Raw genomic sequence first — 17160 nt, forward strand, 5'->3', positions numbered from 1 at the left:
TAATTACCGGTTATTTTTTCGTTTTTTTNTTTTTTTTTTAACGATATTCATCTTTTCTATTTATTATTTAAAGATATATTTGAAAAATTTTTTCCAATTTACTATTATTAAAAAAAAATATTCCAAAATAATAATACTATAATTACCTCTATTTTTTTCTTTTTTTTGATATTCATCGTTTCAGTTTGTTAATTGAGGATATATTTGAAAAATTTTTTGCAATTTATTACAATAAAAAATATTTCAAAAATGATGATAAATATTTAATTTGCAGTGGTTTTGAATTTGGTAATTATATTTGTGAGCATACATTGGATTATGGTAATGATAAACCACCATTTTACTGGGTAAAACAGGATCGAATACCATCTGATGAACAGCTTCATTTTCTTTTTAATACATATTTGGATGAAATTGATCGGGTAAATTTTTTTTTTTTTTTTAAATTGCATTTGTTAATGTTTTTAATATTTTGATAATACTAAAAATTCAAAGATCAAAATAAGATATATATATATACATTACATGCAAATGCTGTTTTTTTTTTTTGTTAAATTTTAAAATTCCAAAAATTATTTTTAAATTAATAGTAAAACATTGATTCATCATCATTTATAGATCATATTACTAATGCTATTAATAGGTTTAGCAAGAAATTTTTATTGATAATTAAAATTATTTGCATCTAATATAAATAGTTTTAAAAATTTTTTATAAGAAAAAAAAAAACGACGAAAATTTAGTTATTAATTGTTATAATTATTATTAACATTAAAATTAATAATTATAGCAAAAGAAAAATGGTAATCATTTCTATCCGGTGAATGGTTTATCCATGAATCGTGCAGCAGAAATTCAAAAATTATCCATTGAAGCACAACGTTTTCCAGCTGTATCACATCTCTTTTGGTCCATTTGGTCATTTTTTTTAGCTGATGAATCATTACCCATTTCATTTGATTATATCAGTTATGGTTTGGATCGAATTGCTCTCTATTACGAATATAAACCTCGACTTCTTGAATATCTCCATTGATTCAAATTTACATTTCACTGATATTTTTTTTCATGTATATTAATTATATAAGATGTAACAAAATGGGAGCTTATATATTTAATTTTTTTTTTCTTTTTTCTTTTTTTTTTTTTTCTTCAGTTAATCCAATAATTTCGGGAAATATTTCGTTTCTTTTAATGATAATTAATGATAAAAATTTTTTAAACAAATTGTTAGCAAAACGAAAGAAAAAGAAAAAGCAAAAAAAAAAAAGTTAATTCCTTAACAATTTCAACTAATCATACATTGTAAATAAACGGGAAAAAATACAAAAAATTATTTATTTTATCCATGAAATTCAAAATGTTTCAAACTTTTATTGGTCAATATTTAATATCAAATGAAATTTATTGATTTGTAAATAAAATTAAGCAAATAATTTGCATAATGAAATCCAAAATTTCATATTAACAATATGCAATAATACAATAATCATTCAGCAAATTGCTTATTTACATTAATGTGAATAAAAACTTACTTAAAATTAAATTGTTTATTTAAATTAGTGTGAAAGAAAAAATACGAAACATCATATCATTCTTAAGATTGGATGTGAATTTTAAAAAAATTTCAATCATTTCATTCGCATTCCTAATTTTCACTGTAATGATTCCAGTAATGCTTTCATGTTTCTTCGGTTAGAATGCTTTACTGTTCCATCGGTAAAGACTTTTGTAAGCCTGATAAGTCATCTAATTTGCTTATTTGATACATAATCTTATTGATCATCAAATAAGCGTAAAAAAAGTATCCGTATTGTTTGTGTAATAGAGCAATGAAAAATTTCGTTTATCCGCTAAAAGGCACCTAATCTGGTAGATTTACTGTGGTAAATTTATTATTCGCCGATATTACTTTCATCAATTCTTTTTAGACTTACAATAGTTACAGAAACTTCTGACGATGTATTCGACCAGAATCCTAGTTATACGGAAAGCTCAGTTTGGAGCTAATATTTCCTCAGTAGATTCTGGTTCTCTCCATCTCTTTGTAAGTACCATTATTCTTGTTACAATGAGTCAGTAAAATATCGTTCCTCATTCTCGTGTTATTTCTTCCGGTGGAACGTCATTTATTCGAGATAAATTCAATGGGATGTTATTTTGTGTTTACCGGGACATTTTTTTTTTTCTTTTTTTTTATCCTATGTGCGGTACTATTGTAGAAGTTGCACAATTAGAGGTGTTTTTTAATTAAATAGTAGTTTGAAAATATAATTAAAAATTAATAAGTCTTATAGTTTCATCGTATAAAATCGAAATTATTTACCGTTCAGATTTTATTTTGGTTTGAAGGCGTTAAAATCGAACAAAAGATTGATGACATTAGAAGTAGCAAATTTACGCAAAAGTAACCAAAGGAAACTGATGATCCAAAGAATTTTTTTTTTTCTTTTAAAGATACAGTGATGTTTTCTTGCAAAACACCTCATCTCAGCACTTTTTCTTTTTTAATATTAGTACAAACTATTGTTTTTTTTTTTTTTCTTAGATGCTGCTATGCTTCCTAGGGCTTTTTCAAGTTTGGGTGACATATTCTTGCATTGCTTACACTAATCATTATGATGAGGTATAAAAACAAAAAAATGATTAAACATTGTGAAATGGAGAAATTAAAATACGGATGAAGCCCTATGGGTAAAAATGTCATCAGGATTATGGTATTGTCGTTTCAAGATTGACATAATTTTCTATGACGTTGTTTTAAATTTGATTAAACATTCTGTGTGTAACTTCTTTCAAATTCCGTAGTGAGGTTTTGGCAGAGTGAGAGAAGTTAATTTTTGTATGTTTGGAGAAGTTAACTCCAATTGCCGGCTCCGAATTGCAAAAGATATATTTAAGGTTGGCTCGCTTGGTATGTTTATTTTTGGTTCTGATAGGGATCTATATTCATGTAAGTGTAATGTTGCTTGGCTCGTTTCCTCTGTTCCATTTATTCAAATATTAGAAAAAGCGGGCGTTACAGGTACTGACGTTTTCTAGCAGTGTAATTACTAAAGTGAAAAGTATTTTACGTCTTTTTTTCCTTTAATCCAATAATCTACCATAACTGGTGACTTTTCAGGTTTGCGGCCGTAGGAAGGCGACATATCAGGTGGAGACAATAGGGTGACAAAGAAAAGGGGCCAGCTGGTTCTACCTCTGCTCACGGATCAGCTGGTTCCGTAGCTGCTCATGAATTAGTTGGCTCCGTGTGTACTCACAAAGCAGCCGATCTGTAGCTACTTATGGTGTTCTTGCATCTGGTTGTTCCGTGCCTGCCGAAGAGTTGGCTGTTCCATGATTGTTCACGGAACTCGTTGGGTAGGCAGGCACTCATGGACCGGCTAATTCCGTATTTGCTTAAGGCCATTTGGCTAGAAAGGTGGTCGGAGCCGTGTAATGGGTACAACTCAGACTCTGTTACGCGATCATATTGGGAATAGTAGGGTGGGATCATTCTCCAGTGCGAAAGTCGATGGTACCGGAAGTGGAAGCAGAGGTTCGGGGATGTGAGTTGTACATGTCGAAAGTGCTCTGTGTCGTTGAAATCGCGAGGGGAAGCAATGAATTAATAATTGCTTTGATACTGCTGATATAATTCATTGTATGTGAAGATAAACTGAGCAATGTAAGCTAATATTGTGCGCCCATTATGCCTATGTGCTTTAACAAAGGAGGTAATTGTGACCACAGATCTGATCTCAGGATCTCTTGATTCGAGGGAAGTGAGTGTCCTGAGTACCAAAATCATTTGGAAAGGTGTATTTCATCGAGGTCGGTTAGATATACGATATCGAGGTTATTTGGTCTTCTTTGTTCCTAGTGTTTTCGTCATTAAATTGTTGTATCGATGTCGTAATTGGAAGTTCGTTGTAGCATTAACAAATTTATCGTAATAAAGGTTTGATTACCCAAGTTTGAGGTACTACTACCCAAAGAAGCAGAAAGAATCCTCAGTTTTGTCACAATTGAAGAAAATCGGCGACGCTCTGTTTTTATTATTCCGTCTATGGAGGGTTGAATGTAATATGCTGTCTGGAGTATTGGGTATTTTGCCCACATCAATGTGCATAAAAGGGAGTGCTGTGGTCTATAATCGGCAGTGAAAAGTTTGACTCCGTAACGAAGAAGGGAATGGTGATGAGGCACGGATGATTTGTAAATTTGTTTTTGTAAGTGGATAAATGTAAATATGTATCAAGCTAACTAGGATAGTAACGGTCCTGTTGGAAGGAGGTGTTCAAGATAGTAATGATACCGTTGAAAGGAGATGTCCATGATAATAACGATCCTGTCGGAATGAGGAAAGAATTGACCAACATAAGTCTGGTCGTATTGTGTTACCTGGCCACCTGGGTCATGATACTTCCAATATTGGTATTTTAGGCTGTTGTTAACAATGTTGGCCCCTTGATCTAAACCACAGGATAGGACAGTTAAATGAAGAAGCCTAGAGTAGACAGGGAAGGGCAGCGCAGCTTTCCTCTCTGTATATAAAGTTTTATTTTGTACGATTGAAGGCATTTTTTTCGTCTAAATACACTTGTTTGCACATCTCAATCTTTGATTAATCTAGTCAGGAATGCCTCAAGAACAGCACTCTCTATAGTGTTGCCGAAAACGTGGAGTATTCTTTAAAGTATTACGTGTTCTGGAACAACGTTAACGTAAAGTACTAAGTACTTCACGGTATCACATAAATACAAATCACAGATCCCAAGATATGCGTATTTTAGCAGTGCCAAAAATTTGCAACTACAATCTGTGTGTTAAAGTTGCCCATTACTTGAGCTCAAGTAGAACAGAAGTACAAAATAAATCCAGGAATGTAAGAGTGAGAAAGCATTGACAGAGGTGACAAGCTGGTCTTGATAAATCTGACGTCAGCATATATAGCTTGATTCCAGTCGTCACGAAATTACCACATAACCAATTGCATATATATCCATAAGTTTATTAAATGACAGCAGTCGCATCATTTATTATCCTGTGTCTTTCACACAGTACAATACATTTATCATATTATTATCAATAAAAGAGCCATAAAGCACCCAGAAACAGAACTTCTTAAAGGGTTCTAAAAAAATGTCATTGGTTATTGTCACAAGCCACAGAAAATTTGGAAATACACTAGCAATAGTGATCAATATAACTGCACATAATGAAGTGCAAGGCCTGTTATAACAATACGGGAAAAAGAAAACTTGTTATGCAATTTTTTTTTAAACTGTAAGTTAAAAATCAACATTTTCTTCATTTAGGTAGGCCAGCACTTCCCGATCATTTCTATCAATCATTCTTCGGAACAAAATGCTTGTATTTTCTCAAAATTACTATTACAGAACAATACAACTAATTAACATCGAAAAATGCTCCAAAACCACTTAGTTTTAATTCCAAATGATGTCTGTCGAAAGCTGAATTGTCTTGCTCAGAAGCAAGCATTTTATGTATTTGTTTTTTCTTTTTCCGTATCAGCATTAATTCCTTCAATCAGACGTACCTAGAAAAGGCGATAGATGAATCAAAATTTATTGGAGTGGAAAAGAGTATTTCGGTTCCACAGTCCACGAAAACTGATTTTGCTGCGAATGAAAATAAGTTATACAGAAAAGCGTAAAAAATTCAGGACTTCATGATATAAAAAACGTTGAAAATTTTTATACCCATATTTTATACCCATGTTTACTTCTGGTCTTGGTCTCTCCTCCTAAACCAAATTTTGATACTAAGGAAAGCTCAGTTCAGTAGAAATTTAAATATCAGCATCAACTGCTTATTCCATGTGACGAATCTTTCCATAAATCCACACTGAGTGGTCGTGCAGCTACTGCTGCAAGAATATCCTGACGCCGGACGTCTAATCATCACTTCAATCCACTGTCTGGATTGTAGGGTAAAGCAGATTTACGTACGATTCAGGCTTATAATGTTTAAAACTAACTGAGTCTTGTGGTCTTGACTCTTCCTGCTGTTGTATTGCAGAAGTGTCCTGAACCGTTATATCTTCTTCAACATCTTCCATTTCTGGCCACAGACCTGTTTCAGCTTGCTGTACTCGATTTAAACGTTCAGTCAAGTCACGTAGCGCTTTTTGCCTTGAATATTTCTATTATTTAAATAGATCAACACGAAGCAGTCGTCAAGCCCAATTTAATCTTATGGTTGACGACATTAAACAGAAGCAGAGATCCAATCGAAAAATGATAGATGTAAGGGGTTCAACATGTATATAATGTATTATTGGCACTAAACAATCGATGATAATCGAAATGTCAAAGACATCTAAAAAATGTAAAAAGAAGTCCTACCGCCTTCTTTCCGTATCTCTCGTATGTAAACCAGGAAGAATGATATTTATGGAATCAAGCTGCGTTAGATCGATATGCCTTGCCACTGGTTTACATAGATTTACTTGTATCAAGCAACTATAAACTGCTGATGATAGGATTCTCATTAATGGTTGTAACTTCGACGGGAATAGACTGAAACTGTAGGAAAATTAAACGGATGCTGCAGAGAAATAAATTGGATATAGCTGGTATCGAAAAGAAACAAACTTTGCCCGCTTCCAAATTTAATACACAATTTTTTTTGTAAATTTTGGAGTGTTACAACTTTAGACCTTTCAAATGATGAAAAGCGATACAGTTTGCCTATGTGAAAATCGACCTATTTATCTCATCGGACGTTACATGAATGCATTGTATGAGAACAGCAATAATTCAGGCTAAGACGGGTGACAGTATCTCATGTTGACCGATTACAAACAGTTAATTCGAATCGCTGAAAATCTAAGTGGGTGAAATAGAATGCATTGTTCGACAGTAAGTATTTCAAACCTTATTCCAAGACTCATCTGTTGCACTGTTCACCGTACAGTCACGCTATTATCTAGCGAAAACTTGAACTAAATAAAAAAAGGAACGACTTTAGTGATGCCGCATAATGCTCAGATTCCTTTGGCACTGCACCCACACTTCGGATAAGCTACTCAACGAAGAAGTTACCATTAGTAAAGGCGAAATTGCAAAACTTATGGAGAATAATACAGACGCAATTTGCAACATAGTTGAAAAAACATCATATGGCATACGTTGCCCACGCAAAATGTTCGCTGGGATCCCCTCGTTCACCATCATGTGGTTGCAAAAACCGTACATAAATCCAGCTTATCTGAATACCAAATAAAATCTGAAGCAACGAGACCCAACGAAGAAGGCCAAATCCAACCAAGAATGATGCACAAACAAGAATACAAGAAGGAAGATGAGTATTTTTGATACGTCCAATCGGTGTCGTCAAAAGTATCGAATCTGGCAGGTACTGAAAACGATACCCAAATGTACAGATCAATTCTTTTAGAGGATGGTAAAGTAAAAGTTAAAAAAAGATGGATAATACCGCTTAAAAATAGCTGCTTAATCAACCAATCAACGCCTTTGTTACAACAAATATTTCTGTATGGGATATTGATGATAAATCAAAGGGATACTGGTCTGGGAAAGGATTTAAAATTTTTGTAAGGACATACAAACTCTTTACTTGTTTTACGGCAACACAAACGGCGGAACAAGCAGATGGTAAACCAAATATACACGTCCGGAAGAAAAAGGTGTCATTTGCTGTGACAACAAATGTTAGTAGTGCCATAATCGCGATTAAAAGTGATGATCCAATCTGGAAAGTGGAATTTATGAAGAGGTTAAGATTTCTATCGTTTATTTCAAGTGGACCAAAAGATATTCTGATAAAGAGCAAAACAATGCAATCTAATCCTTTTCAGTTTATTTCGATTCAATTAAATTCAGCCCATTTTAGTAATGTTTATTTGATAAATAAAAAGCTGTTCAGTCTACAATATCCTAATAAAAAGTAAATTAAATGAATTGACGTTTGAATTTATATTATTTCATTCAAACAACAGTATACAAAATGTCTAAAAAACCCTAGGTGGTGACCTACTATCGTGAAGTGTACAAAAGATATAAGAAGTCACACACGGTGTGTAGTGTACTATTTCTTAGCATTAAAAAAAAGCTGGATAGAAAATGCATCATCACTTAATTTGCTAGTATTTACATATATCACTTTGAACCTTTAGTATAAATCAGCAAATTTCTCCCCAGTGAAAATTAGCGTATTCCGCCCTTGTTACTTTTACATTTTAGACTATTGAGTGATTTAGACTACCAAGTTGACCACCGATCCGGAAACTTGGAGATGTTTAAAATTTGTATTGCGAATAAACAGAACTAAGCAAGCTTTAAAATTATGTAGCACAAAAATTACACCTGAACGATGCTTAAATATTTAATGGTTTCGAATATGCCCCAGCTTGGCTCGATTAATGATGCCACCTGATGAAGATTCCATACCAGTAAAATGAAAGCAAAAATATTGGTTTCGATAATAAAATGTGTAAGTAGTCGCCACAATTCAAATCGCGCCAAATCATAACCGGTTAACGAGAAGAATTCAAAAATAACTTTAGAAAGAGATAAAATTCCACCTAAAAAAAGAGAGACATAAATAAAACACAAAATACTACCTCTTCGCCATCAACGACGTCCGTGCCGTTTGATGGAAGATGATACAGCATTTTGGATAAGTACAACATGACATTAAACAGTGCTGGAGGTAACTCTTATTTTTTGTGCCCAGAAAATTAATAAGGAGCGCGATAATGAAACCACCAATTAAAATAAAATGTCATGCCTTAACAAGTTTCACTTTATGCAAAACAGTACGTCAAACTAACCTAACAAAACTATACATAAACCAATCCGGAAAAACGGACGTGACTTCTTCAAATATAATGCTGCAGCATTTCCATGCAGCAACATTGTCGAAAATATCATTCTGAAATCCTCAACAGCGCTAATTTTAGTGCCGAAGTTGGTAATGAGAGTTTAGCACGCTCATATCTGAAATCAGGAAAATGGGTAATCCCGAAAGTTATCATGGGAATTCAAAGTATCCGTGCAAATGAATTCTAACTACTTGAAAATTTCGGAGAATTTAGTGCCTATCACTATTCAAAAGGAAAGATCACATGTATACTAGCAAGGCAATAAAACACAGAAGAAAAGAATTGATCATGTCAGATATCTTTCCAGTGCAAAATAAATGTTGCAAAAATAAAATATGAAATTATCTTTTCCAAATAATAACAAAACTAGCACCTTAAATTCTGAAACGTTTGAAGAAATTAGTAAAATCATCCGCTCAACATATACAACGGATGCGAAAAAGTATAACTGTATTTTTCTGACTTTCCTTAACTCTTCTGAGGAAACATACAAAGAAAAAAGTTGTTGAAATTACTTAACAAAGCAAATATTATCTTCGCTAAAAATATTAATTTCTTAATTTTGAATATATCAAAAAGAAAAACACTGCTGTTTCATCCTCTTCTAATTCAATCAATGTTACAGTTATCTAACGCAATTACTTAAGATATTTCCACAATTTATCACTTCACTATTTCTCTCTGCCATCTCTTCTTGCTATAATATTCTAATCATAAACAATGCTTAGACAATACTACAGGTATACCGGAAAATTTTCCCAATCCCCAGTAACATACTACTCCATAAATCTCAGTAGTCTCTAGTTATCTCTCAATTATAGTTGGTTACTATGCTACATTCAACCTCTACCGATTGTATCTCCAGAACCACATCGATCTTTGACTCCCTTTCCCGTCATTCCATAACCCCTTTGCCAGCAAGAATCAAACCCCGCCAATCGCACCATCAAATATTTCTTGAAACCTGAAAGGTGTCTTTGTGAAATTCACCGGTTCAGCAGCTATACGTAATGCATAAATCTTGAAGTCAAATAAATTTACATTTATCCTGAACTAAATTCTACATCTGCTTTGGTTAATATCTGGTCTTCAGGAGATGCAAATTCCGTATCATCGTTAACCTTTGATCCCTAGAATTTTTTATACATTTTAACTTTGGAACAAAAACAAAATCTCCCTAATTCATGCTATAATTCATATTCTTTTTATGCGTAAAAAAAAAAAAGACAAAAAAAAAGGAAAAAAATTAGAATCATCATAAAATATCCAAGTAGATGAGAAAGTTTAAATAATATGAGTTAGTTGCTGAGAGGCTTCTATGCACTGTGACACCCTAATGTTTAACTAATTAATTGGCGTAAAATTTTATGCAAATCGTACAAATGAATTTTAAAATTATTCTCTGTTTACTATCACACAATAATTGTAAGTAAATTAATATTATTTGAGAGTTTTTTTTTCTTTTCCCGAAAAATCAAAACATTCATATGGTATTAGTTTTTTTTTTTTAGCATTGATAATTTGCAAAGTGCTAATGCTATATGTAAAATACGTGAAGATTACGTAACAATTATTCAAGATTGATACGTAAAGATAATTCGTCTTAATCACCATACACTTAAATTAGTTTTCCAATATCTGCCATGGTTAGGCGAAAAAAAAGTTCATGACCTTTTTTCGCGACAATCGAATTATAAAGGCTATTTCTAAATGTATGTAAATATGTATTTAGTTAAATAAAAATTATGCAATATTAAAGGGATGATAAAATGATATTTTAACATTAACATCTAATATATTATCGATATCAGTGATATTTGTTAACAAAATTAAAATATGGAAAGAGTAAAATTTGCTTCAAATTAAGAAATATAAGGCTAGGCTTGCATGTTGGAAAATTTTTGAAATATTTTAAATATTGAAATTATTAATGAAGCAAAAGTTAACTTCGACTTTTATCATGTCTTAACTTTTATCGTTATCATTGTAGGAGCAAACAGTGTTAAATTTATTTTTACAAATAAATTCGTTTACAATCCAATTGATTAAAAGTATTATTACTTTTAAAATATTATTTATTATTTAAAACAAAGAAAAGAGAATTTCTAAAAATTTCTAAAGAAGTCCTTTTTTTACAATACATTTTCCTTTGTTCATTCATATCCTATCATTAAAACTATTTTTTAGCCTTTTTATTTTCATTATTTGAGTAATCCAGTGACATACTAATCATTATTTGAATCAATAATGTAATTTGAACGATATTGATATAATTCAAATAAGCTTTCATCGTTATTACTATAAAGCAAACATGTTAAATCAAACCTTTTTTTTACAGTGTTCGCTTAATTTAAAGTTTATAGTTTAAAGTCCGAAATTTACAATAATTTAAAGTCTGTCAAGTTTTTTTTACCTGAGTTTCAGCTCCTTTCCTCTCTAGAAAAAAATAAAAAACAAAAAGTAAAAAAAAAACAAAAGCTAATTTTACTTAAAATTACGGAGAGATGAAAACAGCAAAAATATTTGAACGAAATTCCTAAAATAACAATTTATCCAGCCGTCAAATATGGTAGTAACTTGCGATGCTAGAACTATCTGGTATGTCTATGTAATCTTATCTTTTCTTTACCTGGATAGTGACACAAAGTTGACAATTTATCGAGATTACCTGCAATTCCTAACAGAGTTACGGTCGAAGATGTAAAAAAAAAAAACAAACAAAAAACAAAATGCCTACAAATTTGCAAATGATACGGTAGACATGATTGAGCATTAAACTTTTTGTGCTCATAATGCTAATTAATAAAATGTTTATTTTTCAATCATTCATCCATTCAACTATCAAATTATAAATGGAACAAAATGATGTAGTAGTATTCAAAATGCTTTTATTAGCATTCATGATTAAATCCCTCTTGAAATATTATTGCAAATATTTAAAACTAATTTAAATTTTCCCATTTCATTTGAAAAAATAAATGTAAAAAAAAGAAAGCAAAATCCAGGTTGGAATTTCGAAATATTCCAATTAATACACCTGACTTCATTAGGTATTCATTTATAAAATTGTACAAATTATATTTGCAAATTCAAGCAATACTGAATAATTACATCCTTTCGCGCCTGCACCTGTATTTATCAACATTTGCTGAATGTATCACTGAACTGATCAGTGATTCGAATATTTTATTCACCGGAATTTCAAAAAAAAAAGACTACTTTTGATGCACTTCACCTAAATAATACTAAATTTCATCGTAGTTTTCGCGAAATTTACACTTAATTTAACTTTTGTCTTCTTCCAACAAATTTTAATTTAATTTTAGAAAATCATTACATTTTATATATTTGAAAAAATCAATACATTTAACAATACATTTTTCAACACATCAATACAATCGATACATTTTAATTCAACAGTACATAAACGATAAATTGTTTCTCACATTCATTCAAAATCATCTCTTTCTTTGGAAAATTTTGGCATGTTTCAATTGTTTGATCGCAAAAAAAAAAAAAAAAGGAAATACTTGAGGACCAATATATATATCAGATTCCATGAGTAAAAGAAAAAAAGGAATATCAGATTCCTAAGAAAAATTTATAACTCCGCAAATTTTTCAATTTTACATTTTATACTTATCTTTTCCAATGTGGCCACTCATCATCTTTCAGACAATAAGAATGAAGAGATTCTGGAAAGGATCATATTAAACACCATATCATTTCACTTTATCATATCATTGATAACATAATTCGAACTGTTGAGCAATATTCCCAACTTCCAATACAAATCGTAACAATGCGTTTCGATGCGTTGGAAATCTTCCCTTCCTTTTCATTGTCTATTTCAACCATTAGCGATGAACAATGCATTTTAAAATGAAGAAACATGGAACCACATGAAACTAATAATTTAGAAAGCAATTAAAATTAGATAAAGAGGGGACCTTCCACTTTGTAACAGTTAAAAAATTATGTTTCGAAATTATCGCTAAATTCCATATTTTAGGATTAAAAAAATCATAAAATTGATAGATCGTGAGAGAACCAATGAAATAAGACATTTATGATTGGCAGAATAGCTCCTCGTCCCTTTGTATATTTTCATTATAACCGAAAATATCGAACGGATTGCACTCGAATAAGCCATCCAGCATTTTTACATTTGTTATAACACTAAATTAACAATGACATATTTTGCTGTAATATGAAATGAAGTGTCGAATGTCAACTCTCCCATCAACAATAACAACAATGATTGGCTGGACACAATTATGTCAGAATTTTGCATACACTTCTCTTTGATGATAAATGCAACCAATCTTGCCAATCAATTTCTGTTCTAAAATACCTTGAAGTATTTCCGTTTGATTTGACAACTTGACAAACCGCTGATAGCGAAGACTTGCAAATTTCCAATTATCATTGACAAACACGAAAAATGACCGCTATGCTTGAATGGAACAGTTGCAGATGAATTCTTTAGAATTCATTTTATTTCATTTGCAGTATTGATAAAATTATCTGTCCTCCTCTCAACATTGCATCCCTTCAGTGCGCTTACCAGGAATTTCAAGCCCCAAAATCCATTTGTTAACACTGGAAACTAGCCAGAAAAAACTTTCCGGGACACTTCAGCAGTTCGGAGGTGTGGACTTGTCTCCCTATGTGTATATGTGGGTCGATAAATCAATCAGTTAAGCATTGAATGCTTTTGGGGCTTACCAGCTCCCGCAAACGTACCATACTTCATAATACTGTAAAATATGGTTTAAAAAAATCAATCTCTAAAATCACAATTGATAATCCAAATCCAACTTTTATTAATTCCACTCTTTCATTATTTAAACATTAAAGCCTTTCACTTACGTTGTGGCGGTTGTTTAGATGAAAGTGATTTACACTCATGTGCCAAAATAGGATATTAGTCGCACAAATTATTTAATTCGTTTATTCTTATCTTTTTTTGTAAACAATAAGAGATAAGCAATCGCAAATTGAATTGGCCTCACTGAAATTACAGCTTACATTTATTTGACATCCCAATTCAAAATTTTCCCCAACCTTTACTTCGAAGGAATGAAACGCACCTTACTTACATCTGGACAGAGCCTTAAGACCACTTCAATCATGTGATCAGTTGCATTTTCACTGATCACTCCGTTTTATTTTACCAGCAGTATACGGTGCTATTTGTACTTTCTATTACCAACCATTCATTGCATTCCTAACTAATCACCTTCCTCTCTTCATTGTCTCCAAAGAGCCTGTTCGAAATTGAGAACAGGTAACTATGAATGAGTTTGTCACCTAAAACGTACTTTGCAATTGCCTTCTCAAACAAGTAAATATAATTCATGTGAGAGCAAGAAAATCAGAAAAATGCTCTTATCAAGTCAAATAATCCGTCCACTATAGTTGTAACACCGACAGTACATTACGTCAGAACTGACAACACATAGCCATTCCAACTATTAAATCGTTCAAAAAAAAAAGAGAAAAGAAAAGAAAAACCTAGTGGCCCTGCATTGATTGCAATTCTTGCGAGTTGCCGAATTGGTGTGATTTCAAATGTCAAATAACAACCGATGAACTATTTTCAAACTCCACATACTCAAACATCCACAACCAACAATTCTAGTCGAAATCCAATTCAAACGCCAAAAAAACGAAGACAGCTATTTAAATTCATGGTGTGATTTATGTGAGCATTTGTGATGATCTGAGTCACGTGAGCATTTGTGAAGATCTGATGTACACGACCATTTGTGATCTGACAATTTACCAACTGTAAGATGTTGATTCGTTTAAGCTGTTATTTGAAATCACTGTCAAACAGGAATGTTGACGAAGATGCTTGGGTGGTAACATTACCCATGCAATGTTTTTAGCTGATCATCATGGTCAGTTTCAGATTGGTCGAAGTTCCACTTGAGGACTTGGGACTACCTAAAAGTTCCCATTACTGAATACTTTGCCATGTGTTAATTTCTATTAGTTTTCTGCTGGTTAGCAGTTCAAGAAAATAAAAAGAAAGACAGGACAATTCCAAGGATAAAAAACATGCTCGAAGATTCCTTGCATCTTGTAACCTGACTCCCTGTTTCCATTAATCACCAGAAACTCATCCTTCGACTTCGTTGTTTCGTCAGGTTCCCTACAAAACCAGTCTCATATCACTTTCCAATGTCCATATATCAAAATATTAATACTATCAATCTAGAGAAACAAACGATAAAGTGAAATCAATATTAAAATAAAAAAATTCGAACTGAAATAAACCTCTGCAGCCTCACATTCTTCGATACTTTCGGTGGTTTCTCTTCCGTATTATCCTCTTCGATGAATTCTTTTGAACGTGCTTCCGCACCAACACTCGAATTTCCTGCGCATGGTGTTGGCGGTTTTAGAATCTGCGAATGAACAATTTAATTTTCTACAAAATTTTCGAAAGCCTGTTATGAAAAATTGAATTTGTGGAGAAACTGAATTTTTTTTGAATTTGTGGAAAAACTGAATTTTTTTGTGGAAAACCGATGGCTCAGTGCTGAAAACCCGTATAGTGTGGTAATTGTCGCAACTAACTAGAAAAATTAAATGCAAAATGATATCTTGGAACTACTACTACCGTCATTGAAATAAAAAGGATGCGGAAATTCAAAACGAAACAAATGATTTAATAAGAGTAACGTATTTCGTGGGAAATGAAGAATGACTGCTACCAAAACAATTAACTGCAAAAGCCAGAACAAAAATATAGTAATACCTCCTACCGCATGTTTAATACGTTTTTCGATAATCCCCGCCGTGCTTTAAATTTTCAATGTGCTTTCTTACTTTACTCCAGAAATAACCTACACATCAACTTTCACGCATGGTAGTGCGCGCGATACGAACATGCTAGATGAAATACTGGAAATCATTCCACGTAAGCACCAGTGCTGAACATGAGAAAATTTCCTAATAAGAAGCCTTAAGCTTTTGCACACAACTTCCCTACAGGATTTGAAGTAGTATAAAAACAGGAGAGAGTAACTTACCGAAACTGAATTCGAATTAGCGTCCCTTGCATCTGTTCCAAGTCAGGCTAAACAGCGTCCACTGTAAAATGAAAGAAACATAAATCATTAATTACGATAACACCAGAAGGCAGCCAATTAAAATATCACATACAAAACCAAAACAAAGAAAACTTTCAAAGCATATCAAAAACCGATAAAAGAAATTTTCCTTCGACTTAAATAAAGCATTAGCACATTCTGAGAAAGCAAATATTAGAACAATTCTGGGACAGACGTAGAATAGGAAGCCGATAAAAAGACTCGAAACTAGAGTATTTTCACTAACTGATTCACAGATTGATAAGTAGGATTCAATAACCTATCCAGAAGGCAAATGGAGATGACTGGTCAAACGACTGGAATAGTGACCCCCTCCCAGAGAACAAATGATCAATCAGAAACTGTCAACAGCAGCGATCGCAATTAAACATTCAGAAAGTCCCGATTTTCAGATTGCTTTCTATGATTACTGCTATTGCAACGATGCATGCAAATAACCAACATTGCCTTTACACATACTTTGTACCACTCACGGAAATCTCTCATCTGTAAATCACCTTTTTACTAGATGCTAATACTAAGAAATGATTTAAGGACCTAAATTTCACAGCTTTCATTTCCGTAGCATTGTAACAACGGTCTCCGAATATTTCGTTTTTATTGACATGTTTCTGGAAAAGGAAATGTTAAACGTTGGAGTAGATACCAACATTGCACAGTTATAAAATCCCGGCGAATTTAAATTCTATGTCACTTATGAAAATCGACAGCAAAGTATCACTGGATCCCAGGAATATGCAGCTCACACGCTATTTCTTATTAAAGTAAAATGTCATAAATGAAAGGAAGGCTTCCAAATCTTCGTCTTATCCCAATATAACTTTTATTTTAAATCACTGAAAGAAATTAGAAGGCTGATAACATTGTCACGGGAGTTTGTCGTGGAAGGACAAAGATGAAGACTGAATCGAAATACTATTAGAAGACAAAGTAATTCATATGAAATAATTCAAATACTATTAGAAAATGTACAACTTATTTCTTTTAAAGAAGTATTACTGTAAAATTCGAACCATTTGAGTTGCAACCACGAGCACCGAATTCAGTTGAACATTTTATTAACCAAAAAAAGTAATTAGGTCTGTCGTGAAAACGAAGCCTCAAATAAATTCATTCACATTGTAAAATAATGCTAATGATACTATGAATCACCCTTAACATATCTACATTGCTTAGATTTAT

General features: G+C 32.3%; 4 protein-coding genes across 4 annotated transcripts in view; 2 read left to right on the forward strand and 2 right to left on the reverse strand.

Moving 5' to 3' along the window:
* LOAG_18849 (hypothetical protein) overlaps positions 1 to 1036 on the forward strand; it is a gene marked incomplete at both ends in the record, with an annotated part of 2529 nt that extends 1493 nt beyond the window's left edge. The window contains 2 exons of the mRNA XM_020451511.1: positions 275 to 422; positions 791 to 1036. Coding sequence (XP_020304697.1) covers positions 275 to 422; positions 791 to 1036 — 394 coding nt within the window. The remainder of the gene's footprint in view (positions 1 to 274; positions 423 to 790) is intronic.
* Positions 1037 to 3441: 2405 nt separating this feature from the next.
* LOAG_06564 (hypothetical protein) lies at positions 3442 to 4148 on the forward strand (the record flags this gene model as incomplete). The annotated part of the gene is made up of 3 exons (XM_003142103.1): positions 3442 to 3541; positions 3748 to 3907; positions 3965 to 4148. 3 exons carry the CDS (start codon positions 3442 to 3444, stop codon positions 4146 to 4148), a joined length of 444 nt encoding a protein of 147 aa, XP_003142151.1.
* Positions 4149 to 5307: 1159 nt separating this feature from the next.
* LOAG_06566 (hypothetical protein) lies at positions 5308 to 8975 on the reverse strand. Its single transcript, XM_020447174.1, has 7 exons — positions 8804 to 8975; positions 8337 to 8554; positions 7588 to 7722; positions 7139 to 7368; positions 6354 to 6527; positions 5987 to 6140; positions 5308 to 5545 (listed from the first exon to the last, which is right to left on the reverse strand). The coding sequence occupies exons 1-7, from the start codon at positions 8901 to 8903 to the stop codon at positions 5489 to 5491; spliced, it is 1068 nt and encodes a 355-aa protein (XP_020302567.1). The 5' UTR covers positions 8904 to 8975; the 3' UTR covers positions 5308 to 5488.
* A 5792-nt stretch (positions 8976 to 14767) lies between these two features.
* Positions 14768 to 15270, reverse strand: LOAG_06569 (hypothetical protein; the record flags this gene model as incomplete). The annotated part of the gene is made up of 3 exons (XM_003142105.1): positions 14768 to 14806; positions 14921 to 15014; positions 15140 to 15270. Coding segments are annotated over 3 exons (264 nt in total), but the record flags the coding sequence as incomplete, so codon positions are not given.
* Positions 15271 to 17160: the final 1890 nt, after the last annotated feature.

Source organism: Loa loa (assembly GCF_000183805.2).
Source record: "Loa loa unplaced genomic scaffold supercont3.585, whole genome shotgun sequence".
Classification (NCBI taxonomy): Eukaryota; Metazoa; Nematoda; class Chromadorea; order Rhabditida; family Onchocercidae; genus Loa; species Loa loa.